We start from the raw sequence: 27,419 nt of genomic DNA, 5'->3' as shown, positions 1-27,419 counted from the left end.
AGAGGAGTCTCTTGGATCAGCCTGTCATTTCATCCTAGAAGTGCTGAAATTATACACACACCACAAACTCCAGCTTTATTCACGGACTCCCACAATATAAACCCAAACATATCTCAGTTCTTTTGAGACAAGGCCTAGGTAGCTCAACTTGATCTTGAACTCGCTGCAACTGTCTTGCATCAGGCCTCAGAGTCCTAGGATCGGCAGGATGTCTAGTCAAGCTATAGCCTTAGAAATCGATTTACCCAGGAACCACTGAAATGTAAATATCTTTAACACATTCTACCTGTAAGGAGTGACTTTGGCCAAGAAAAGGGAAAGGCTGTCTGTGTGGGGCTGGGATATTGTGGGGAGGCAGAGGATGGGGTGGGACACAAATCTGTTTGCTCCCTGCTACACAGGCACTTGAGGGAGGTAACAGAGGCAGGCACACCTTTAGTTCCAGCATTCTATGGACAGAGTGAGGCAGGCCAGCCTGGTCTATGTAGTAGGTTTCAGTATAGCCATGGCTACATAAAGAGACCCTCTTTTTTTCTTTATTTTTTTACTTTTATTTTTTTTAGTTTTTCGAGACAGGGTTTCTCTGCCCTGGTTGTCCTGGAACTCACTCTGTAGACCAGGCTGGCCTTGAACTCAGAAATCCGCCTGCTTCTGCCTCCCAAATTTAATCTGCTGGGATTAAAGACATATGCCACCACTGCCCGGCTTTTTTTCTTTTTTTTGAGACAGGATTTTTCTGTGTAGCCTTGGCTGTCCTGGAGCTCACTCTGTAGACCAGGTTGGCCTAGAACTCAGAAATCTGCCTGCCTCTGCCTCCCAAGTGTTGGGATTAAAGATGTGCACCACCACTGCCCGGCTTATGAGACCCTCTCTTTAAAAAGGGAGGAAAGAAGGGTGTGGTCTCCTACCCCCCTTTGCTTGGGAGCGACTTGGTTTCCGTATGCAGCCCCGACAGGCTGGAAGCTGGGGCTGGACACCCGCTGTGTGGAACACTGACTGCTGCTCCTTGGATCAAAGACTGAGCAGGTCTCATGTTTATGTTAAAAGTTTGCCGGATCTTCCTTTCAAGATCCTCCTCCAGTCTGGTGTTTATGGATTTTCTCGTGTTTATGTTAGATGGGCGGGTTTCGATTTCCTCTGGGTCTGGTTCCTATGCGTAACTATAAATACTGAGTGAATTACAGTAAAGCTCTCTCATCATCACATCTCATCACATCTACCTGGCGTCCGTGTCCTTCCTTACTAACCGTTTGCCTTCTCAGGTACTCAATTATCTCTAGTTCAAGAAGCACCCACCGGAGCTAACAGAAGGGGGCTGAAGAGATGGCTCAGCAGTTAAGAGCACTGATTGCTCTTCCAAAGGTCCTGAGTTCAAATCCCAGCAACCACAGGGTAGCTCACAACCATCTGTAATGAGATTGGATGCCCTCTTCCAGAGTGTCTGAAGACAGCTTCAGTGTACCTACATGTAATAAATAAAAATATCTTAAAAGGGGGCAGGGAGAGGGAAGTAGGGAGGCAGGGAGGGAGGAAAGAAATGTTAACAAATGCAGGTAGAGGCCCCTGACGACTATACTCCTGGCTGCTCTCGTGTTCCCTTAGCCCACACAGAGGCTTGTGGGATAGCTTCCTTACCACTTCTCTAACTTGCTAAGCTTGCTACTGCCCAGGGCATTTATTTTAACCTGGCAGCTGGGAATCCACCAAAGGGTACCATCCCGATCACTCAGGGGTCTTCCCTTCCCAGAGACACGGGCCAGGCCAGGACCAGCAGCACTTACTCACCCACTTAGGAAAGAGATTGAGTGTTCTAGTTGCTCTTGCCCATCTGTGTATGTATTTTAATCTCTACATGGAAATATTTTAGGACTTCTTAAACACAAAAATAGAAAATTTGGTACAGAGCATTCTGGTCTGTTCTGCTAGACTTCTTGTAACATTAGCATGTTACATAACTAAGGCACAGAAGTGATAGACATCAGGAATTTAATACTGGACACAGGACAACTGATAAAGCTACAGATGCAATCCAGAGCTGATTCCTTCCCTTCTGTGTGTGGGCGCGCACGCACGCACATTCACATGTGAGTGTGTTCATGCGTGTGCGCGCATGTGTGTGTGAACACATGTGCCTGATTGTGCATTCATGCATGCATGCACAACCCACATGTGCATGTCTGTAGAGGCCAGAGGTTGACATCAGGTATCATCTTTTGTTGTTTTGAGATAGGATTTCTTTGTGTAGCCTTAGATATCCTAGAACTCTCTCTCTGTAAACCAGGCTGGTCTCAAACCCAAGAACTCAGAGATCTGCCTGCCTCTACCTCTTGAGTGTTGGGATTAATGGCATGAGCCACCACTGCCCACTGTCAGGTATCATCTTAATTGATAATGTTTTTGAGACTGGATCTCTCTGTATAGCTCTGGCTGTCTTAGAACTTGCTGTGTAGACCAGGCTGGCCTTGAGATCTGCCTGCTTCTGTCTCCTGAGTGCTTGGATTAAAGGTTTGTGCTACTACCACCTGTTATATCCACCTTTTGTAAGAAAGTTTTATTATTTAAAAGCAATTATGTATATGTCTATAAATACATGTGGATTTGTGCATGGGAATGGAGGTGGCCTCAGCGTCCAGAAGTGTCAGACCTCCTAGACTGGAGTCACAGGAGGTTGCGAACTGCTAGTGTCAATGCTGGGAATCAAACTGGCGTCTTCTGGAAGAGCAGCAATCACCCTTAGCCTGAGTCATCTCTAGCTCTTTTCCACCTTATTTTTTGAGACACTAAAACCTCCTGCTAAATCTTGAGCTTACAGACTTGCCTAGACTGGCTGGTCAGCGAGCTTTGAGATTCTCCTGTCTCTAACGCGTCCCTTAGTGCTGGAGTTATAGGGAGGAGGATGAATTGCTCTACATCGGTGCTGGAGATCTGAACTCCACTCCCCCATGCTTGTGCTATAGGCACTTTCTGGACTGAGTTATCTCCCTGGCTGCTCTTCTTTTTCTCTTTTGGAGACTGAGCCCAGGGCCTTGTAATGCTAGGCAAGTACTCTGACTCAGAGCTACACCCTAGCCATCTTCTTACTTTTTAAAAATTAATTAATTAATTAATTAACTTACTTACTTACTTACTTGAGGTAGGTTCTCACTAAGTTGCCCAAGCTGGTTTTGTACTCATTATGTAATTCTCCTGCTTCAGCCTCATGAGAAGTTGAATATGACAAGCCTATATATACCACCACTACCAGCTAATGTTTACTTCTTGGTGGAAGCAAGGGATTGAATCAAAGGTTCACCAGTAGCACATGATAGACAGGTGTTCTACCACTGAGCCACACCCCAGCCCCTCACTGGGGGATTCTAGGCAGGTTCTCTACCACTGAGCCACACCCCAGCCCTAGTGAGGGCACTGGGCTATTCTAGGCATGGGCTCTATTATTAAACTACATCCCCTGCCTTTTTTCTTTTTTTTTTAAATTTATGTGTATGGTGTTTTGCCTACATGTATGCTAGCAACTAATTCCTGTGGAGGTCAGAAGACATCTGACCCACTAGAACTGGAACTGTAGATGGTTGTGAGCCACTATATGGGAGCTAGTCCTCTGCAAGAGCAGCAGATGCTCTTAAACAGTGAGCCATCTGCCCAGCCCCCTTTTAATTTTGTGTATGTACATGCGTGTGTGTGCACTGTGTGTGTAGATGAGAGGAAAGTTCTCATGTTGGTTCTCTCCTTCTGTCATGAGCCCTGGGGACTGACTCAGGTCGTCAGGAGTACTCACTCTGTATCCATCTCAGGCTGGCCTCTAATTTTTAATCCACCTGCCTCAGCCTCCCCAGTAGTTGAGTCTAAAGTTTGTACTGCTAGGCCTGACTTCTCTGCATCACCATAAACTTTTAGTTCTGTGGTACTTGGGATAGAATGAGGTTCTTCCTCTGTTAGGGAAACATGATGAAGGTATAGCCTGTGCCTGGGTTACCTGTGCTCCAGTAAGTGAACAGTTAAGTATTTTGTTTTGTTGCTCATGATGTTCCAGTTTTGGTCACAAGGGGGCACTTAGGCACCCCCGCAAGGATCCCCCTTCCCCCGTGCCCCCAAGCACTGACTGCTTCTGGAATCACCACCATCTATTTTCCCTCCCCAGACCTGGATTCAGGGTTCTATGTAGCTGGTCTCAAACTCCTGATCTTCTATCCTCCATTGGCAAGTACTAGGATTATAGGCGATTTTAAATGATACTGGCTAAGAGATCTTTCTTGGGGGCTGGAGAGATGGCTCATCAGTTAAGAGCCATCTTCTTCTGAAGGTCCCAAGTTCAAATCCCACATGGTGGCTCACAACCATCCATAATGAGATTATTAATGAGGTTAAGAGCCACCTTCTTCTGAAGGTCCCAAGTTCAAATCCCACATGGTGGCTCACAACCATCCATAATGAGATCTGATGCCCTCTGGTGTGTCTGAAGACAGCTACAGTGTACTTTCATATAATAAATAAATCTTAAAAAAAAAAAAAATAAAAAAGAAGCCGGGCGGTGGTGGCACACGCCTTTAATCCCAGCACTTGGGAGGCAGAGGCAGGTGGATTTCTGAGTTTGAGGCCAGCCTGGTCTACAGAGTGAGTTCCAGGACAGCCAGGGCTATACAGAGAAACCCTGTCTCAAAAAAACAAAACAAAACAAAAAAACAAAAAAAAAAAGAGATCTTTTCCTTTTTGTTTTTATTTTATTTTTCTCAGACAGGGTCTTTGTAGCCCTGGCTGTCCTGGAACTCATTCTCTAGACCAGGTGGGCCTAGAGCCTAGGGGTCCACTTGTCTCTGCCTCCTGAGTGCTGGGATTATAGGTGCACAGCACCACCATCTGGCCTTTTTTCTCCTTTTTAAAAAGTAACTTGTATTTATCTGCATGTTGTGAATCATCCATGTGTATGGGCATACATGCTACACTGCACATATGGAGGTCATTACATGGGGATTGAACTCGGGGGCACTTGGCTTGCTCAGCAAGTAGTTTCACCCACTGAGCTGTCTCACTGGCTCTGATATGTAAAGAAGCAAACCAGGCAGAGGTGGCAAACACCTTTAACCCCAGCCCTCTGAAGGTAGATCTGAATCAAGGCTAGCCTAGTCTGCAGAGAGTTCTAGGGCAGCCAGGGCTATGCAGGGAAATCCTGTCTCAAAAAATAAAAGAAACCTAGTTGTTTCCATGGGCTTGACCAAGGGTTTTCTTTTCTTCAAAAGTAAAGGTGGACATGAGGTAGAGAGCGCATAGCTCCTGTCCTCATTGTCCCACTGCCACCCCAGGGACGCTTCTCTTCCAACTGAGCATCCTCTTTCCCAAAGGAGGCAGCTGGATGAGATGGCTGCACCGTTAACAAGTGTCCACATGCCGGGCAGTGGTGGCGCACACCTTTAATCCCTGCACTTGGGAGGCAGAGACAGGTGGATTTCTGAGTTTGAGGCCAGCCTGGTCTAACTAGATATCCTGGACCAGGATAGCCAGGGCTACACAGAGAAATACTGTCTCAGGAAAAAAAAAGAAAAGAAAAGAAAAGAAAGAAAACAAACAAACAAACAAAAAAAAAACCAAGTGTTCACGTGAGGCCAGTGTGATGGTGGTTAAAACTGTTTGCCCCACATGCACGGTGGAGAGAGCAGGCTCCTCAAAGCAGTCTGCCTGATAGAGGTGGTTCTGCGGTGTGTGTCCACTCTAACTTCAGATCAATAAAGCAGCTACAAATAACCACCGACTCTACGGGACTCACCTCCAGATATGACCCAGCCATTCTGTTTTGAGCAATGGGATACAGGCCCACCCACGAGCAAAGTATCCACAATGGCTTAAGAGTGCAGCTGGAGCCCCAGCAACAGCTGATCCGGAAGGTCCACGAAGCCTAAAATACTTACTGGATATCTCTTTGCAAAGACGCTGAGCTGGGGTGGAGGGAGGTGACTCCTGCCTTAAATAGGTGAGGGGCTGGGGTCATGGCTCAGGGTAGAACACACTGGCAAAGTCTTTAAGTTCAATACTCAGTCATACAATAAAGAAAATAAAACACCCGGTGCTCGATCCAACAAGATGGTTTAGCAGGCCAAGGTGCTTCCTGCCAATTCTGTCAACCCAAGTTCGATCCCCAGGACCCACGTGGTGGAAGGAGAGAACTGACTCCTTCAGGTCTGACTTCTACACGTACACTGTAGCCTATGTGCCCTCTCCAACAAATAAAGGATTGTAATAGATAAAACAAACAGCTGAATAATCACCCACACGACCAATGGAGCTCCAGGCAGCAAGGATAATGGGAGATGGACAACCTTTATGCGCCTGGATGCCCAGCCCAACTCAGGACCATGCTGGGGTGCCCTGCTTGCCCTAGTGAGCCCTTCAGCTACCTCATGTCAGAATGCAGGTCAGAGGCAGTGATGACTGTCGCTAGAGGGGACCATCCCATGGAGTTCATGGCCAGCATCCCTCACTCAGGCTGGACCACCCCGACACGGACATATGGAGACAGGAGCTGTCTGTCTGTATGGATGTAATATAATCAGTTAAATCACACAGGTGAGCACACAAATGACTATAATAAATAATTTAATTCCATAAACGGCAAAGCAGAAATGTTAAAATTTGTTAGCATCCCCCCACCCCCAACATTGTCTTAACAAAAATATTGGCTTCTGATAACAACCACTTAGAAATCTTTTAGGCACTTGGTGGGAAAGACACTGGAGAATGACCACCTTACTGACTGCTGTAGCAAGCGGTAGAGATGAAGGCTGGTTTCCTAGTCTATCCTTTACCCATGGGCAACACTAATACAGAGAAACAGAACATCAGGACAGTGTACCCACACTGCAAGACATTCCAAACCTCGTGTCAAAAACCAAAATAAGTGGAAGAAACTTTATCAGTGAGTCAAGACTGTGTCTTCAGCACAGGATGATGGGACAGAACCCAAAGAAGTGGATGGTTGGTTGTTTTTACAATTGCTTTTGGCTTTCTTGCAATGTGAAGAGCATTATGGTGAATCTGAAAGCAGCCCAGGACCCCTTGGGGTGTGTGATAAAAACATTATGTTCAAGCAGCTAATTGGGAAGCTGGCGTGGGTGGGGGCATTTAACTTTAATTTTAGCTTTCTGAGGTCTCTATGAAAAGAAGGCATGTTACAAAATCCCAGAAATCTGCTTAGGAAAAACAGAAGCTGATGCTCAAGTACCATCTGGTGGCTGGTAGAGTCCCAGGGATGCCAGGGCTGTGGACACGGCTATCTTAAATTCAAGGTGTCTCCAGGCCACCGCTGTCTCCCTTCAGTGGCTGATGCACATGGTCACCGAGCGGCGGCCATGGTTTGCATGTGCTGCAGCAGCTGCTCGCAGTAGGTAGCTGAGCGGTGTTTGTGGACGACAGCCTCTGTCTCCCGCACCAGCACATCTGGAAACAGGACGCTGCCTTCCTTGAGGACTTCTAGAAGAGAGCATAGATCCCTGAATCCAGCAGCAGTGGGCTGGGAGCCCACTTCACAGCTTTACAGAACTGGCAGTTTTTCTCTCTGCCTGCTGGGTAGATCCCAAGGGCTGAAACCACCTTCCTGAATGCATGCAGAACTCCAGGGGAAACATTTGAGGTTTCTCTCCTTCTACCACGTGGATCCTGGTGATTGAACTCAGGTCTCCACCCTTGACAGCAAGTGCCTTTATCTGCTAAGCCATCTCGCTGGGCCTGAAATGTGTTTTATTATGAACAAACAAATGGCACATCTCTTCCAGCAGGTGCTTAAGTCAAGGAAGCCAAGGGAGGCTTCAGTGTAGCCAGAGTCTTTCCTTACCCTCTACAATGTCTACTCCCACTCTTCTTCCGTCTAAATCAGCAGCATCCAGAAGGTGTCCTTCCTGCATCATGCTATGCTGTTTGTAACAGTATTCTTATTATTTTTATTCCTTTTTTTGTCCCGTCCCCTCCACCCCTGCCACCCTGTGTGTGTGTGTGTAGGTCAGAGGTCAGGGCTGGAGTGTCTTCCTCTACCATTCTCCATCTTATTTGTTTTGAGACTGTAAAGGTGTTTGTTGCCTTACAGTCTGATATCCTGAGTTCCATCCCTAGAACCAAATGCTGGAGAGAGAGAGAGAACCACCTCTTGCAAGTTGTCCTCTGATCTCCATGTGCATGATGCTTGGTGCGCGTGCCCACATACATACACACAAAGTAAATATAAATATAAAAAGGTGGGGGCTGGAAAGATGGCTCAGCAGTTAAAAGCACTGGCTGCTCTTCCGGAGGACCTGGATTTGATTCTCATATCACATGGCAGCTCACAACCACCCATATGTAATTCAAGCTGGAGGGTATCCAATGCCCTCTTCTGGCCTTCATGGCTATTGCACACATGCGATACACAGACATGCACAGGCAAACGCACGCACACATACCTGGTCTCAGTGTACTAGAAGCCACAGGCCCTGCAGACTGTGGCCTGGAGAGCTCACCTAGGACGGTGTCTTGGATGGCACTTTCCGGGTCATCCAGGTGGACCAGCAGCTCCCGGTATAGGAACTGAACGCTGCTCTGATAGGCAGATTTCCCATCCAAGCTCTCGATGCACTTCAGCCAGGTGAGCAAGGCGGAAGCAGCTGCCATCCTCACCTCATTGGAGACATCATCTAGGCGCTTCAAGAGTTCTGTGGGGAGCGGGAGTAGGCATGAGGGCCAAGGTGCAAATGTGGAAGGCCTTTGCTCTGGGGGCCCAAGAATCCACCTCTCGGAAGAGAAGATGCTTCAGCACTGGGCATCTTCATGGATGGCCCTCACTTCCCTGAAACTGTTCAGTCCAAACAGCCCTGAAACCCCCATGAAGACCTAGACAAATACAATGAAACCCCCATGAAGACCTAGACAATAGTACAGGGCTGACCTTCCTCACAACTGCTGCAGGCTCAAGAGCCTGAGGTTAAGTAACCCAACCACAGTGTCATCCTTGGCTTGTTTCTGTGGGAATTCCTTCACCAGGTTGCCTGCTGCCTCAAAAATAGATCTACCTTTCCTGACGGGCAGAAACTTCTTTCCCCTCAAGACAGGGTTTCTCTGTGCAGCCCTGGCTGTCCTGGAACTTGCTCCATAAACCAGGCTGGCCTCGAACTCAGAGATCTGCTTGCTTCTGCCTTGGAAGTTCTAGGATTAAAGGCGCACACAAGTATGCCTAGCCTAGGACTTTTTGTTCTTTTTGAGACAGGGGCTCGTGAAGCTAAGCTTGGCCTCAAACTCGATTCTCTTGCCCTTACCTTCAAAGTGCTCGGATTACAGTTTTGTGCCATCATGCCTGGCTTTCTTGTTTGTTTTGAGACTGGGTCTCATTGTGTAGACCAGGCTGGCTTGAAATTTTGCATGTGACCTGTCTAGGATTTGCAACAATCTCCCCTACCCCTGCCTCTCAAATGCTGGGATTAGAGCAGTGTACAAGAATGGCCAGATCTTAACTTGCCTCTAACAGATGTTATTGTTTTAGCTTTTTGACAATAGCGAGCCACTCTAAATAAGCACCATAAGGGGTTTGTCCTCAATCCTCTCTGGTGTCACCTGTCCTGAAGATCATCAGCCACCACAATGTGCTGGGAGCCGTGTCAATAAGCTAGCCTTGAGACTCAAGCATCTCTGTGCTGGTTTTCTCCACATCCCTCACACTCACTGCTTCTCAGGATGAATTTGTTCCTTTTGTGCTGTGTTTTGCTCCTAACAGATGCCCCGTACCCCGCATCCTGGTCACCATCTGCGATCTTGTTGGCTCTGACAGTCTCATTATCTCTGTTTCTAATCTGCTTGGTGTTTAGGCTAGCTCTGGACAGGTAACGCAGCTGTCCCCATCATCCCCACCACCCCGGTTCCAGGTACACTGCTCTCTCTAGCAATGGCAGATAGAAACCTTATTTCATTCATGTATGTATGTGTGTGTGTGCATATAATTTTAAGCTGGGGACCTGGACAATTTTTGCTCCAAGGAGGGTTTCCCACACCTTTATTGGCTACACCCTACTTGTCCTGGACACAGAGTCTGGCCCCCATCTCCAATAATGTCTATCTCCTTCTCATGCTGGGCTGCTCAGTCAAAACTGGCTCATCTGTCACTGTGGTGCCATATGGATACCTAGCACCAACTTAATCAGGAGTCACAGAAACATTCTCTATGTCTGACCATAAAAGAAGTTACTAAATAATGTGGTGTGTATTGTGTGTCTGGTATCTTACCAGGATAGACCTTGAGGAACTTCTCGGGCTCCATGGCATCCCCTGAGTTCTTGAGGAACATGCTGATGATGCGGCAGGAGATCAGGCGTGTGGTCTGGGAGTCGTCCTCCAGAGTGGCTAGCACTTGTGGCATCAGGGTCTCCTGTGCTTCTTGTACCTGCAGGCCACAAATGGGTGTAAGGAACGTGGGACCGCCCATGCTGTCAGAATGCATCAGCGCCCCGTCAGGCAATGCAGCTCGGAATGCTGTGTCAAATCATACCTACAAGTAGATGTGAATCTTCTTGGTTTTGTTTACATGTTCACAGCAGCTGGGTGGTATATTTATGAATGTCTAATAAAACTGAATGTGACTGACTGCACCCAAGAGGGGTGAGAATCATTATGTAACTTCAGAGTTTTTGGCAAAAAGGTTAAAATGAAGCAAATTTTAAGTGTGACATTCATCTGTACTGGCCTGTTAACTCTGTTTAGTTGAGGGATTGCCAGCAAGAGCAGATTTTAAACATTTTAGGTTTAGAGTTTTTGAGATTTCCCTTAGGGTATTTATGAGATTGTTGTCAATAAACCTGTTCTCTAAAAAAAAAAAAAAAAAAAAAAAAAAAAAAGTTTTGTTTAGCCCGGCAGCAGTGGCGCATGTCTTTAATCCCAGCACTTGGGAGGCAGAGGCAGGCAGATTTCTGAGTTCACAGCCAGCCTGGTCTACAGAGTGAGTTCCAGGACAGCCAGGGCTACACAGACAAACTGTCTTGAAAAACCGAAAAAAGGTTTTGTTTCTTTTACGTATGTACATATGTGGGTGTGCAGGTATACATGTGTAGAGGGCAATCGGCAAGAGTCAGTTCTCTCCCTTCAAAACATGGCTCCTGGGGAGCACACTCGGGCTGTCAGGCTTGATAGCAAGTGCCCTCACTTGGTGAGTCACCCCGTTCTCTTTAATTAATTATTTGTTTTCCAAGTCAGGTTTCTCTGTGTAGCCCTGGCTGTCCTGGATGGAACTCACTCTGTAGACCATGCTGGCCTCGCACTCAGAGCTCTCCCTGTCTCTGCCTCCTGAGTGCTGGGATTACAGGCCATCGCCTTTAGTGGTAGTGCTGCCACCACCAGGCAGAGTCACTTATTACTGGCTCAGAGTGCTATGGGATAGGTCAGGCCACACAAAGCAAGCAGACCATATGAATTATAGACAGCTTATCTGTAATCCCAGCACTTCACGGGCAGGCTCAACTAAACAGGGAGTTCTAGGACAGCTTGGCCTATAGAAACCATCCCAAGGGAAAAATCAACCAACCAACCAACAAAAACTATGAGGGGCTTGGAGAAAAAAGACTCACTCAGATGGTAAAGAGCTTGCAAGAATCAAGTTCAACCCCCAGCACCCATGGACAAGCTGGGTGTGGTAGTACACATCTGCATTCCCAGTGCTGGGGAAGCAAAAAAGCAGAATTCCCATGGTCTGATGGTTAGCCAGTAAGAGACCCTCTGTCAAAAACCATGGTGGCCAGCACGTGGGGACTGCCTTCCGGCGCTGCCCTTGTCTTTGTTAGGGCTGCTGCTGCTATGATGGCACTTCATAGGCAAACACTTTGGGAAGGAAAGGTTATTTGGCTTACATATCCTGAATCACAATCTGCAGAGGGAGGCTAAGACAAGAACTTAAACCGGGAGGCAACGTGGAGGCAGGGGCTGATGCATGGAGCGGCCATGGAAGAGTGCTACTCACTGGCTTGCTCAGCCTGCTTTTGTTTAGAACCCAGGACCACCAGCCAGGGGTGTTCCCAAGCACAATGTACTGGCCCTCCCACATCAATCACAGACTAAGAAAATGTCCTACTGGCTTGCCTGCTTACAGCTGGATTTTCTCAATTGCAGTTTCTTCCTTTTGGGAGAACCTTAGCTTGTGTCAAGCTGACATAAAACTAGCCAGGATAGATACGCAACAGTTAATTTTGGCGCTCATGAACACACACACACACACACACACACACACACACACACACCCCACAGATACTGTAAAAACAAAAGAACCCAATGCTCTACTAAAATAAAATGTGAAGTGTAGGCAGTTCTCCGGGGGTGTGGTGGAAAGAAGAGGCAGGGAATGATGGGATCTGCGGGGCTGTGACAGGGTAGCACTCTTCCATGGCCACTCCATGTATCTGCCCCTGCCTCCATGTTGCCTCCTGGTTTGAGTTCCTGTCACATCCTGGAAAAGTACTGGAAGCTGAGGCAGGAGAGTCATAGTTCAGTCTGCCTGGACTACAGAGGAAGTTCAAAGCTAGCTGAGGACTCTTACTGAGATCCCATCTCAAAATTAAAAGTAAAATAAGTTAGGAACAGAGATTAGCCACAGAACGATTGCTTAGAATCCCCCAGTGAGAGACTTGAGGCCATGGCTCAGTGACAGACCATCTACAGAGAACGCCCTCGTGAGGGCCAGGGTGTGGCTCAAATGCAGAACATTTGCCTAGCAAGTAATGAGGAAGGTCTGGGAGGAAAAGCACATTTAGATGCATATATAAGGCTTCTGGGACATGAGAACGAGGGAGGTGTGAGTCAGTAAAAGGCTCACAGGTTTGTAAGCAGCCTGAGCAGGGCTCCAGTGGTCAACAGGAGGCAATCAGTTTTGCTGAGGAGGTGGACGGGATTGGAAGGGTAGGCGGTGCCAGTGAAGGAGGAACTGGTGGGGACAAGCAGTGTGGCTGCATGCCCTAGGCTGTGGGCCTGGTGAGTTATGACTGTACTGCCACCTAGTGGATGTTTCTGTGCCTCTTCCCAGGGAAGCAGAAGGGCTTCTCATGGTGCAATACACGCAAGACAACAGCAGGGCCGCAGGATGATGGTAGGGGCTGACTAGATAGGGCACCAGTGGGGAGATGGAGGGAGAAGCAGGTGGAGGCACCTTGGGGAGGGTATCCATGTCAGGAGGGAAGGGATCACAACAAAACAGAAGGTTTTGCCTGCAGCTTTGCTGTTCTAGGAAAAGAAATACTGCACTTTAAGAGCAATCTTGGCTCAGATTTTGATTCTAAGTTTCAGATCATCTTAACCATATCTGTTTTAATTTGGTCAGCCGAGCTCCTCAGAACCTACAGGGCACTGCACACTGTAGAGTGCAACATGTGAGAATTAGGTAACAACCTTCTGCTGTCAGCAGGGGGTGCTCACAGGTCGTGAGCGGATGGCACAGGATCTGTGCAGAAGCAGAGGCATCAGTTTTCTACAGTTTCAGTCTCCTGGCTCACTTCACTACTCACAGCAACACAGGCCTGGCCTGCCACCCACAGTCGTTTCATCTGTGTGTGGTAAGAACTGAGCCCAGGGATATCCCTCATCCTAAGCTTGGAATTTTGTGAAGAGCATTAGATAGAAACTGACTTGGGAGAAGACCATCACCCAGTATCTGATGGAAAACTTGCTTTGGCACTAATCTTAATAATACATGTTACACTGTGTGTGCAGTTGCAGCAGATATAATGCATATGTGTATGCATGTGCTTAGTGAATGAAGGCCAGAAATTGATACCAGGCATCTTCTATTATTTTTCTCTACCCACCTCCAAAACAATTTGCTATGTGTGTGTCTGTCTATATGTACACCATGTACATGCCTTTAGAGTTCAGAAGAGAGCATTAGATCCTCTGGAGTTGTGAGCCACCAGACATGGGTGCTAGAAACTGAACTTGGGTCCTCTGCAAGAGCAGAAGGGCTCTGAATCACTGGGCCATCTCTCTAGCCACCACCTTTTATGTTGACACAGAGTCTCTCACTTAGTCAGAGCTTACTGACTGGCATTTACTGGCTGGTCAGTGAACTCTGTCTCTGCTCTCACAATGCTAGTCACCTATGTGACCAGGCCTGTTTTGTTTTTGTTTTTTGTTTTTGTTTTTTACACGGATGCTGGGGATCCAAACTCAGGTAAGGCTGGCATGTCATCTCCCCATATACCTGTGACCTGGTGTATCCCTTTTCTCTTTTGAGTTGCTTTTGTCAGGGTATTTCATCACAGCAACAGGACACAAGAAACTAAGTTTGTAAATCTAAGGCAGAAATCAGATCCTAGATCTTTCAGGGAGATGGAGCCTGTGACAACCAGGGTGCTAAGACTTGGGACCTGCCCTGATCTTGCTGCCCAGACCTCAGGCCTTTAGAGCTTTCTGTGCTAACTGAAAGACACAGTTCTGCAAGGTTTCATGATACACACATGGACAAACTGGGGTGGTCACAGCTGTCCTTACCTGCTTGGATGATAAGATGTCACTGCTGATGAGTGCCCACAGACAGGATATGGCGGCTGTCCGGATGGCTGCAGCTGTCCTCCCTGCATGCCACTGCAGGTTGGGGGCTAGGATGTCATTTATTACCATATCCAAGTAGCCATGGAACTGTCTAGAACAAGAGAGCAAGTGAGGAAGTAACACAGACTACTCTGAAGGACATGCTCCAGTTTGGGAATGGAACTAGACCTGATCCTGTGCACCTCCGCAAGGGGACCCTTGTAAGGTGGTGGGTTTGTGGGGAGCTATGTGCTGAAGTGCTGCACCTATCATCAGCTATGTGGGTCACATGACGCCTCCGTCACCATCCACTGAACCTGCCATCTGTACCACTAAAACAAAGGAAGCAAGAAATAAGGGCTGGGTGGTGGTGGCACACACCTTTAATCCCAGCACTAGAGAGGCAGAGGCAGGCGGATTTCTGAGTTCGAGGCCAGCCTGGTCTATAGAGTGAGTTCCAGGACAGCCAGGGCTACACAGAGAAACCCTGTCTCAAAAAAACCCAAAAAACCAAAAACAAAAAAACAAAAAAGAAGTAACACGATGCTGGAGACGGCCTGGTGCTCAGGAGCACTTGCTCTTTTAGAGGACTGCGTTTGATGCCCAGGACTCACACCGGGTGGCAGAGCACTTGCTCTTTTAGAGGACTGCGTTTGATGCCCAGGACTCACACCGGGTGGCTCACAACCCCCTTCGACTACGGACAGCTCCAGGGGAATGATGTCCTCTTCAGGTACCTGCTGCACACACACAAAACATCTTCTTTTATTAACAAGAACTCTCATACAGAAGATGCCCAGCAGGTCTTGCTAATGTGAGGCTATGCGAAGGAGAGCTGTCTGTCATGCCGTTTCTAACAAACTGCTCAGGGCTTCACCCTTGACAGAGAGCAAACAGTCTGTCTGCCAGTTGCTCAGGGCTTCTCTCCCACCACTGCTGATCTATAACCTACTTTCATTTTTAACTTAAAAAGATGGGCTCTCATGTAGCCCAGCTGGACTCAAATTTCCTATGTAGCTTTAGATGATAATCTTAAATGTCTTATTCTCCTGCCTGAGTATGGAAACTACAGGCAGGTTCCACCACCCCCAATTTGTACAAGGCTGGGGATTGAACCCTATCTGCTCGGTTGTTTTTTGCCTCTTCATTGGCCATGTCTCTCTAAGGACAAGTTAATTTTTTTTTAAAGATAGATTTATTTATTTATTTATTTATTTATTTATTTATTTATTTACGAGTACACTGTAGCTGTACTGATGGTTGTGAGCCACATGTGGTTCCTGGGAATAAAGGTTGCTTGTTCTGGTCAGCCTTGCTCACTCCAGCCCTGCTCACTCCAGCCCTGCTCACTCTGGCCTAGAAATTTATTTATTCTATCTAAGTGCACTATAGCTGACTTCAGATACACTAGAAAAGGGCGTCAGATTTCACTACAGATGGTTGTGAGCCACGACGTGGTTGCTAGGATTTGAACTCAGGCCCTACAGAAGAGCAGTCAGTGCTCTTAAATGCTGAGCCATCTCTCCAGCCGTTTGTTTTTTGAGACGAGGTCTTGTTATATAGTCTAGGTTAGCCCGGAATACCCGGTCCCCGTTCCCCCTCCTGAGTGCTGGGATTACAGGTATACACCACCACTCTTGGCTTATGCAGTGTTGGAGAAGGAATCCAAGGCTTCCTGTGAGCCAAGAAGCACTCTACCAGCTGAGCCATAGTCCTAGGCCTTAGGCCACCATTTTGTTTCTTAATTTTGCATTACATTTTATTATCTATTGTAGGCGTGAGTTGGGTGTGGTACACGTCCACAGTGCACACAGGGAAGTCGGAGGACAACTTGCAGGAGGTGGCTTCTTTCTTCCACCATGTGGGGGTCCTGAGGACTGAACTCAAATAGTCGGGTCTGGAAGCAAATGACTTTACTCACTGCATCATCCTACTGGGCCCTAGTCCAGAGTTTTTACATGAAATTTTACTTTAAGGTTGCCAAAAGGACTGAAGCAAAGGCCCCTGCAAAGGCAGTGGCTCCAGTAGAGCTTTCTGTTGTCCCCTCCGGCTCTCTCACAGGCATCTCCATAGCTCAGGCAAAAGTGCAAGGCAGGGATGGGGGAGTGGGAGTCTCCGGTTTTGTGGTAGGTGGGATGCTGTGGTGCTACCACTCTGGTTCACTAGGTGAGGCTTCTCTAAGAATCCCCACTCCCCACCAGAGATGACATCCTTAGACTGAGCTTTGACTGGACAACCAACCTTTCACTCTACCAATTTGTGATCAATAAATAAAAATTAAATGATATTTTGTGCTGACTAGTTTTATGTTAACTTGACACAAACTACATCAACTGAGAGACTAACTCTAAGGGGATCATGACTGACAAACTACCCCCATAAGATCTGGCTATAGGCAAGTCCGGAGGGCATTTTCTTAACTAGTGGTTGAGATGGGAGGAACCTGGCCATTGTGGGTGGTGCCACCAGTGGGCTGGGGGTCCCAGGTGCTATAAAACAGCAGAGCAAGCCAAGAAGTAGCCAGCAAGCAGCCCTCTTCCATGGCCTCTACATCAACTCCAGGTTCTGCCCCCACAGTGATGGAATGTCACATAGAAGTACAAGTGAAATAACTCCTCACATCTCTCTTGGTCATGGTGTTCCATCACAGCAATAGAAACTATAGACAATACTGTTTTCAGACTGTCCCTACCCAAACAGTAGCAATCTCTCACTCAGTAACTCATCTGCATAATTGGATTCTCTAGACTGACTTGATCCCTGAAGAGGTCTGAAGTGTGTCATTGGGAACCTGGCCCAAACCTGACAGCTGTGTTTGTGGGTCAGAGGTGGCAATGTTCCTCAGCACACTGGGTGTGTGGAAAAGGCTACAGCTTGGTGGCAGCCCAGCCATTCACTCACTCCACTCCTGTGTATACCCCTGCTTGATGGCCTGTTGCCAAGACACTCATTAATACCTTTTTATGGTCCCTTTTCAGCCCAGAGGTTTTTTTAGATTGCAGGAAACAGAATTTCCTGCAGTGTGTGAGAGGCTGGCAGTCAGCCCCACATTAAGAATGCATTTGAATGAGAAAGCTAAAACCAGCAACTCATAGGGAACTTTATAGTTTGCTGACTACACTTCATGGTAACAGGTTTTATGTTTTGGGAGGTTTGGGGGGTGGAGGGTGGTATCCAGGAGCTCGAATGGGACTAAAGTACTGAGGTCTCCATCCACAAGACCCAGTCTGCCAAGGGTCAGGATTGGGAGGTCCCAGAATGATTTGAACCTTATTCTGTTCAATGAACCAAGGAAGGCAGTGCGCGATTTTCCAGGGCAGCTCTGATTTTCTATATCCCCTACCACACTCAGCTTCTCACTGTACCATCCCCTCCCAGGACGGGCTGCTTGGTCTTGGCTTGCTTCCCTCCTCCCCTGAGAGCCTGTTCTTCCCTAAGCTCTTTGTTCCACTTTCCGTTTACTTCAAAGCCATAAAATTGGAGGCTCTTAAGTTGCAGAGCTGCCTGTGAGCTTTTCTGAGATAACAGAAGCTACCCTTAAGCCTTCACCATCAATGCTAATTCAGTCAGGTCTGTTAGGTCTGAAAGGTGCCAAAAGGCTTTTAAAACAGAACAGCCGAAACAGAAGCCATTAATAGTTAATGTGCCCTAAAACTTTCTAACTGGATGGAATTTTAATGACTCCCCTAAAGTGGCTTTGATTTACTGTCTGTGTCTCTCTTACATACTCACCAAGATCACTGTTTACCTAGTGGGGTGGATTCTAGAGATACAGACCACCAAGAAGCCCATAGCTTAGACCTCAGAGGCCCTGCCCAGGGTAGCATGGGAAGACCCATCCAACACGTATGTGGGCCGTACACAGATGGGCAGACCTACCCCTGAGAGTCGACAGTGTCCTTAGGCCTCAGCAGCATCGTGGCCAGGATAGAGAAGAGCTTCAGGCGCATGTGTGGGTCTGTGGTGGGCTGGAGACAGGCCCTGAGGGTGGGGATCACATGCTGCAGAGCTTCTCCCACAGCAGGGCCTAGGAAAGAGAAAAGGGGCTGCAGCAAGCTGATGGCTTCCCAGGCCTCACTGCTGGGGAAGGCAGCCTGCAGGCCACAGTGCCATGGTTCCCGTTCCTGACATGCTGTTCTCCCAACTGCTGAGGACACTAACAAGAGACTGTCTCTGGCATGCCTCATCATGTGACCAAGACACAAATCCAGCTTCTCTTTACAATTTCTAAATTCTTTCTTAAAAAAAAAAAAAAAATTATAGGCTGGCGAGATGGCTCAGCAGTTAAGAGCACTGACTGCTTTTCTAAAGGTCCCGAGTTCAAATCACAGCAACCGCATGGTGGCTCATAACCACCCGTAATGAGAACTAACTCCCTCTTCTGGTGTGTCTGAAAATAGCTACTGTGTACTTAGATAATAATAAATAAATCTTTGGGCCGGAGTAAGCAGGGACTGAGCCAGCAGAGTTAACTGGAGTGAGCAGGGCTAACGGAGCAAGCAGAAGTCCTAAAAATTCAATTCCCAACAACAAAATGAAGGCCCACAACCATCTGTTCAGCTAGTGTACCCATATACATAAAATAAAACTTAAAAAAAAAAAAGCAGCAAATGCTCTTAACCACTTTATTTTTTTTTTTTCCCTTAGGAGGCTAGAGAGATAAGTCAGAGGTTATACTGGCAGAGGTCCTGAGTTCAATTCTCAGCACTCATATGGTGGTTCACAACCATCTGTAATTGGCTCTGATGCCCTCTTCTGGCCTATAGGCATACATGCAGACAGAACACTATACATAATAAATAAATCTTTTTTTAAAATGACCTCATTCGGGCCGGGCGGTGGTGGTGCATATCTTTAACCCCAGCACTTGGGAGGAAGAGGCAGGCGGATTTCTGAGTTCGAGGCCAGCCTGGTCTACAGAGTGAGTTCCAGGACAGCCAGGGCTACACAGAGAAACCCTGTCTCAAAAAAAAAAAAAAAAAAAAAAAAAAAAAAAAAAAAAAAAAAAAAACCAAAAAAACAAAAAACTCATTCTTTTTAATACTGTGCATGTGTGCCTGAGGATGTGTGCAAGACTGTCTTATCAGGCCAGAAGCAATAACCCTCTTGGAACTGGAGTCACAGGGGTTGTGAGCCACATGACACGGGTGCTAAGAGCCAAGCCTTAGGCCTCTGCAAAAGCAGCAAGAGGTCTTAATGGCTGAACCATTCCTCTAGCTCCCCTTTTCTTTTGACCCAGGATTTAGACTGGCCCTGAACTTGAGACAATATCTCAGCCTCCAATTGTTCCTTAGTGAGCATTCACCTTCTTGTTTTGAGGCAGGGTCTCTCATGGACCTGAGATTCAATGAATAGGCTAGGCTGGCTGGCCACTGAGCCCCAGAGACTGACCTGCCTCTACTTCTCTAAGGACCAAGATTACATCATCTGGGCAGTGGTGGCTCACGCCTTTAGCCCCAGCACCTGGGAGGCAGAGGCAGGCGGATTTCTGAGTTCGAGGCCAGCCTGGTCTACAGAGTGAGTTCCAGGACAGCCAGGGCTACACAGAGAAACCCTGTCTTGAAAAAGCCAAAACAAAAAAAAATAAAAAAAAAGAGATTACATCATCATGGTGGTATACATTTTTTTTTTTTTTTTGAGACAGGTTTCTCTATATAGCCCTGGCTGTCCTAGAACTCACTCTGTAGACCAGGCTGCCTCTTCCTCCCAAGGTGGCATACATCTTTAATCCCAGCAATCAGGAGGCAGAGGCAGACAGATCTCTGAGTCTGAGGCCAGCCTGATCTACACAAGAAATTCCAGTAGACCCAGGGCTATACAGTCTACACAGTCTTGAAAAACAAAAACAAACAAACAAACAAACAAACAAACAAACTGCCTGGCATTTTTACAAGAACCTAGATGGTCCTCAATGAAGGCCTACTTAAGCATGCCTACCATCTGCTCAAGCCTTGTGGTCTGAAAGCCAAGAGACAGGATCTGCTGCTTTCAGCCATTCTTCCCCCAGGTCACAAAGACCTTCCCTGAGGGCTTGCTGCCTGGTGACTGAAGCTGTCCAGCCTCTAGAATTGGACATACATAGCTACCTCTCCAGAAGGCGCCCCGAGACTCTTCTAGCTATGCCCCTCACCCTAAACAGGACTTAGCATTTTAGCATAATCCCAGGCACAGTTTGCTAATTCTACAATCAGACAACACAGCAAGTCATCTAAACCTCCCATTTCAAGATGCAGTTTCTCAAACCCCTGTGGGTCCAATGTCCGCAACATGGCATTGGAGGCTCAAGGAGGCAGCTTCATCTGCCTGAGGAGGAGAACAAAAAGGCAGCTGCTGTCCTGACAACACAAGCAGGTTCCCTCCAGTATGGACAGGCACCACAGGACTGCTTCAAGCAGCACAGGAAAGTGCCAGGAGTTTGCCCAGACTGTCAACACCAAAGAAAAGATGTCTGGAAACCTGCAACTGATGAGCCAGCACTCAGAATATAACCAAGTGCTCAGGCTGGAGTTTCAGTCACAAAGGAAGAAAGGAGATGGATGCAGGAGAGGGAAGCTGACTCTCTCACCTCAGCTTCAGCGAGAAGCAAACTGACTGTCAAGAAAACATTCACTGAGTGAGGGGCTGGCAATCCGCCTGTGGTTAGAGTGCCTGCCTAGCACACCAAGGGTCCTGGATTCCAGCCCAGGACTGCATAAAGCAGGCCCAAGGGTAGAAGCCGCCCCAGCACTTAGGAGACTGAGGCAAGACGAAGACTTCAGGTTCATCCTCAGCTACATGGTAAGTCTGAGGCTAGTCTCAGCATGAGACCAGGTCCTCACAACAAAACAAGTCCACCCAGAGAAATGTGCTCCAGTGCAAGGCCGCTTTTCCTGGGGCTGGGGACTGGAAACAGGGAACAGAGCAGCACCCTCAGCTCCTGACTGGAGACCTGGGTGTACTCTGCCATTGGTCAGATCAGACAAGTGTGCCCCTCAGTGCTCTGACAGGGACAGGAGGAGCTGCTGCCCTAAGTGACTTCTTGTACTTCTGGTCTTTAAATCTCAGCAAGTTAAAACAGAAAGCCTTAAAGGCCCCCCGATATGTAGGCTCTGATGCCCACACCCCACTTCCATACACCAAGTAGGCCCAAGAGCTTAGGGGCCAGAGAGAGGTGGGAAAGGCCCTCAGAGGGAGCTGGGCCAATCAGAAAGGAGAGCACATACCACACTGACTGAACCGGAGGCCACACAAGGGCACTCACCAAGCCACACTAAAACTATAACAATGCCCCCATTTGCAGCCAGGTTGAGTACAAAGGGCCCTGCTGCTGACCACCCAGGCCAGGAGAGGAAAGGGTACTGGGTCCTGAAGGATGTGGTAGGACCTTCCCATGATCCGGGCTCAGAGGGCCAGGAGCAACCCCAACCAGCAAAGCAGGTCCTCTCAGGGAGTGGGATGGCCTGCTGTCATTTCCTTGTGTGGGCATGCACACATGGAAGCCAGAATTTGACAACAGGTGTCCTCCTCAAGTGCTCACACTTCATTTTTGATACACTGCTCACTGCACCTAGGGCTCCCTGAGTCACCTAGACTGGCTGGCCAGCAAATCCCAAGGATCCTCCTGCCTCTGCCTCCCCAGTGCCAGGATTACAGGAACATGATACTGTGTCTGGCCTTTAAATTTTTTTTTAAAATTTTATGCATATATATGACTACCTGAATGTGTGTGCACCTGACTGAATGAGCCATCTCTTCAGTCCTGTAGGTGCCACCTCTGCCTTCTCATTTGTCCATATTCTAAAACACTGCAGCAAATGAGACCTTCTGGCACAAAGACGTGCCACGCTGGATGGCTGGAGCACGGGAAAGGGGCTGTGTCTCTTGTATCTCTCCTCCCCAGAGCTGGGGGCTCAAGTGGGATCTGTGAAGGGGGCTGTACCTCTCGGCATTAAAAATGTTAAAAAACAAAGTAAAAATAAAACCCCACTAAGGGTTATTATAAAGCCATGCTTCTCACTTCTGCAAAAAGCCTCTGTGGCTGGAGATGCTGGATTCCACTGTAAAACAGATGTATCTAAAGAACACAAGCTGCAAAAGAAGTCATGGTACACCCTATTTTCAAGGCTTACCATGGAAAACATTTCTCCTGGGTTCAGTGGCTCATTCTTGTGATCCCTGCATACGGGAAGACAAGATAGGAGCAGACCTGGCTTGATGCCATCCTGAGCTATGTAGCAAGACCCTGTCCCACAAGCAAGAACTATGTCGGGGTCAAGGCCAGGGTCCTGAGACTCACCTGCCTGGGTGAGGAGCACAATGAACTTCAGCAACTGCACAGAGTGCACAGCCCACTCGCCATGCGAGGCTGTCAGCTGCTCCAAAAGTGCGCCCAGATGCTTGCGGTAGAGGTCCTGACTGCTGGGGATATCCTCCATCTCGGCCAGTGTGTCCATGGTCTTCTGAGCCTACAAAAGGGGATACAAAGGTTGGGACCAGACTAATTTTTAAACTAAAAATATTTTTTTGGCAGGGTGGTGGGGACAGCAGCGCACACCTTTAATCACAGCACTTGGGAGGCAGAGGCAGTTGGAGCTCTGTGTTTGAGGCCAGCCTGGTCTACAGAGTGAGTTCCAGGACAGCCATGGCTACAGAGAGAAACCCTGTCTCAAAGAAACCAACCAAGAGGTTTTTTTGAAGGGGCTTTTTTGAGACAGGATCTCATGTAGTCTGACTGGCCAAGATGACCTCAACTTCCGATTCATCCTGCCTCCAACTTGATCATTATACTTATAGGTATGTGCTAACACACAGTTTTATGCTGTATCATACACACTAGCTACTCCACTAGCTGAGTTATGGCCCCGCCTTTAGAGTGCAGCTGTTCTCTTCATTTACATTTCCTGAGAGGATATACAGGCCACAGTGCATGGCTCAAAGTCAGAAGATGACTTGAAGGAGTCAGCTCTCTTTCACCATTGGATTGCAGGGATCAAACTAAAGTTGTTAGGCTTGGTGGCAAGCTAGTTTACATGATGAGCCATCTCACTGGCCCCCTAAAGGCTACCATTTTTTAAAAATACTTTTAGTTGAAGATTTATTTTATGTATGTGAATACACTGTCTTCAGATATAACAGAAGAGGGTAATGGATCCCATTAGACAGTTGTGATGAGCCACCACGTAGTTGCTGGGAATTGAACTCAGAACCTCTGGAAGAGCACATGAAAAGTATGGCTTTTTTTCACCAATTGTTATTATATAAATGTCTATATATAAATATATACTTCCAAATATAACCTGTTCAGTCTGTATAATATTACTTGTATGCACGTTTTCAGGGCTGCCCATTTCGTATGGATAGTAAATCGGTGTGTTCTTCCCTAGGAAATAGTATTTCTCCTGATCTCAGCATTCCTTAGTTTTTTTTTGTATTTCTCTATGTAGATTTGAGAACTTATGAGTATTCCCCTGCCCACTTTGATATGCCTACTGGTGCTATTAGCTGATATCTGGGTAATCATTAGATCCCTATTTTTTGTTTTTTTCAAATAGCATTCCTCACACTATCCCTGGCTGTCCTGGAACTCACTGTGTACACCAGGCTGGCCTCTAACTCAGAGATCCAACTACCTCTCCTCTAGAGTCCAGGGACTAAAGGCATGCGCCAACAGCACACAGCTTGGAGTCTACTTTTTAAAGCTTTCCATTCCTGGAGATTCTCTTGTCATCTGAGGTCTAAGACCTACAGGAAACATCAGCTAAATGGAAACATCTGACCAGGAAGTAAGTATTGTAGAACAAGCCCACCAAAGAGCAGACAAGGGGCCACAGCAGGGCTACACTGGGGCTGATGCCCTCCCTATAACACTTTCTGCTTGTCAGTGCTGTTTCTACAGCAGGTAAGAACAGACACAAACCTATCCACTCAGCAGCCCAAGAAGCCCAGCTCATTTGTGTGTGTCTACAAACCCACATGCAAGTAAATTTGTGCATGCACATGGCTCCTGAAAGCTGTTCAGAGCCTATGCTAACAGGGACTTGACCACATGTGAACAAGAGGCAAAGTAGTTTTAAAGACAGAGCTGGGGGAAAAGGGAAGGATTGCTTAGTCATTTGTAAGTGAGTCCCTGAATTTGGTCTCAAGAACCCATATGAGAAGCCAGGCATGGAGGTGTATGCCTATAATCTCAGCAGTGGAGAGGCAGAGATGGAGTGGGTGTGGTGGTCCCTAGGGTTTGCTGGCTGGCTGGCCTGGCCTGTTTGGTAACGCAGTAAAAGACGGTCAGATAGGCAGATAGGTATGGCCAGAGAGATGGCTCAGCAATTAAGAGCACACACTGCTTTGGCAGAGGACTCAAACTTAGTTCCCACAATCCATGATGAAGGTCATACCCTAACTTTTTAGAAGAAAATTTTTAAAAAGATCTATTTATTTTATATATGTGAGTACACTGTAGCTGTCTTCAGATACACTAGAAGAAGCATCAGATCCCATTACGGATGGTTGTGAATCACCATGTGGTTACTGAGAATTGAACTCAGGACCTCTTGAAGAGCAGTCAGTGCCCTTAATGGCTGAGCCATCTCTCTAGTCCCCATCTCACAACTCTTAACTCCATGGAATCTGAAGCTCTCATCTATCTTCTGCAGGTACTGCACTCATGTACACATACACAAATCAAAAAATCTTTCAGAAGCAAAATGGAAGGCAAAGAAAGAAAAACTCTGGATGATGCCAGAGGAATGGCATTGGCATTGAGCTCGGGCACACACACACACACTCACATGTACACACTCCCATGTACATGCACACACACACACACACACACACACACACACACAATCATACGAATATGCACACATGCTTACACCTATGAGCCTGTTACAATTTATAGATAGCTCTGGCAGGAAGATCAAAAGTTCAAAGTCAGCCTGCACTACACAGAAAGACCTTGTTTAATAACAAAAGTCCAGTTGGGCTTGGTGGTGCATGCCTTTAATTCCAGCACTCAGGAGGCAGGCAGATCTCTATGAGTTTGAGTCCAGCCTGCTCTACAAAGAGAGTTAGTTCCAGGATAGCCAGGGAGAAACCCTGTCAAAAAACCAACCAACCAACGAACCAAAAAACCAAAACAAACAAAACAAATACAAAAACCCATGTCTGGAGAGATGGCCCAATGCTTTCTTGTAGAGGTCCTGCGTTAGGGTCCCAAGTCAGGGGGCTCACAGCCATCTGTTACTACAGTTCTTGGGGATTCGATATCTCTGGCCTCTCAGGACACATGTGGTCATGCCCACATACAAACACACATATGTACACAACTAAAAAGACCAAAAACCCAAACAAAGTAAAAGCCCTGAAAGACTGAAGGGAAGAGGGCTGGGAGTGCATGTCAGAGCAAAGTGCACACTGGCATGAAAGGCCCCACCCGAGCTATGGACAACCCTTCACCCTCACACACACAAGCTACCACCCAAACCTCCCAAACCATAAAACAACAGTCACTGAAAGCTGCCTGCACCCGCCCTGCTTAGCTCTCCTACCCAGAGCACATCTCAAGGCAAAAACTACCTGCTGGTGCTCTGGAACCAACCACAAAGGTTAGTGGGGGGCTGAAGGAGGATTTATTACACTAGGCAGTCCCTGACATTCCCCAGGGCAGTGGGCCATATCTCTGTTTCTGACCTGAGGGCTTTGGCTTCCTTCCTGTGGCCTGTAGGCACAGCCTTGCTAGAACTCATAGTCTATCATCTGTCTTTGATGATATCCGACACATACCCTCTATAAAGGTTTCTTCACAGAGAAGACTCTGAATTGAGAAAGTTCCCAACGAGAGGAAAGCCCCCCCTCAGGCAGGGCTCCACAGGCCACCTAAGCCTCCTGCATGCCCAGGACTGTGGCCGAGAGCCTTGCTCCGGCCTCAACCGGAAGCAGCAGCACCTGGCCCCAGATGGTTACTAAGGCTCACAAGGATTATATGTTAAAGAGGTTTGGGCATGCGTGCACATGGAGACCAGAGGTGGACACTCAGGGTCTACTTCAGTCACTTCAGTATTTTGTGAGACAGAAGTTTGCCTTCAGAAGTTCAGGGGTAGCCTAGGGTACATAATAAGGCCATCTAAAAAACAGGAAAAAAAAAAAAGCAAAGAAAATGTTAAAGCTTAAATGCAGAGTCAAAGGGTCAGAAATAATTCCAAGAGCTGTGCTACAGAGGGCAGTCCTCAGCCTGCTCTACAGTTTTTGGCTGCACAGGAATATTTTGAAGCACCAAGAGACTGGAGGGAAGCGCAGCACAGCGTCTGTCCAGCGTTCCCAATCTTAAACATCTTCACTCCTAGATAAAGGGGTCACTCCCTGGAGGCCACCTGTGAGAGACTCCTCCTAAATATTCTGAATTCTTTCATCTTTGCTAGTCTAGCCTGCCCCGGCTCTGAAATTCAACCACACTGGAGACTGACTGAAAACAACTACATTTCCTATAGAAAGAGATCGTAGCGCAGGGTGCTGTGCCCTTACCTTCTTCTCAAGACCCACGGCATCTGACACTGCCATTATTGCCACTAGCACCTCCAGGAGCTGCAGGCTGGCATCACGACAGTCTTCCCGACACACAGACAGCAGAGCTTGCACACACAGCAGCAGATGCTCCAGGTAGAGATTCTGGAAGACAACAGTGGGAGTCAGCATCCCTCTCTCCACAGCCCACTGTCAGTGTGGTACCCATGCACGCAGCAAGAGCCAGAGGAGTTGCCGAACCCCACCTGAGGGCTACAGGTGACCTGAGCACAACCATTGAGAAGGGCACAGTGGGCCAGCAGAGAAGCTTCAGAGGAATAAAGAATACATATCATGGGCCAGAAGATGGTGTGGGGTATGCCTTTAATCCCAGTGTTTGGGAGGCAGAAGTGAACTCAGAGAGGAGTTCAAGACCA

The 27,419-nt window shown here is 47.5% G+C and overlaps 1 protein-coding gene across 2 annotated transcripts in view; it reads right to left on the bottom strand.

Moving 5' to 3' along the window:
- Window positions 1-6,568: 6,568 nt before the first annotated feature.
- Window positions 6,569-27,419, bottom strand: part of Dnaaf5 (dynein axonemal assembly factor 5) — a 37,925-nt gene continuing 17,074 nt past the window's right edge. The window contains exons 7-13 of one of the 2 annotated variants that reach the window (XM_031338465.1): window positions 27,004-27,147; window positions 22,784-22,952; window positions 18,388-18,535; window positions 14,470-14,620; window positions 10,231-10,387; window positions 8,421-8,669; window positions 6,569-7,458 (exon numbers count right to left, since the gene is read on the bottom strand). In XM_031338465.1, coding sequence (XP_031194325.1) covers window positions 7,322-7,458; window positions 8,421-8,669; window positions 10,231-10,387; window positions 14,470-14,620; window positions 18,388-18,535; window positions 22,784-22,952; window positions 27,004-27,147 — 1,155 coding nt within the window. In that variant the 3' untranslated portion in view covers window positions 6,569-7,321. The remainder of the gene's footprint in view (window positions 7,459-8,420; window positions 8,670-10,230; window positions 10,388-14,469; window positions 14,621-18,387; window positions 18,536-22,783; window positions 22,953-27,003; window positions 27,148-27,419) is intronic. The other variant, XM_031338466.1, reaches the window with a different exon arrangement.

Source organism: Mastomys coucha, unplaced genomic scaffold, assembly GCF_008632895.1.
Source record: "Mastomys coucha isolate ucsf_1 unplaced genomic scaffold, UCSF_Mcou_1 pScaffold22, whole genome shotgun sequence".
NCBI classification, from domain to species: Eukaryota; Metazoa; Chordata; class Mammalia; order Rodentia; family Muridae; genus Mastomys; species Mastomys coucha.
This window is presented reverse-complemented; position numbering and strand designations above follow the sequence as displayed.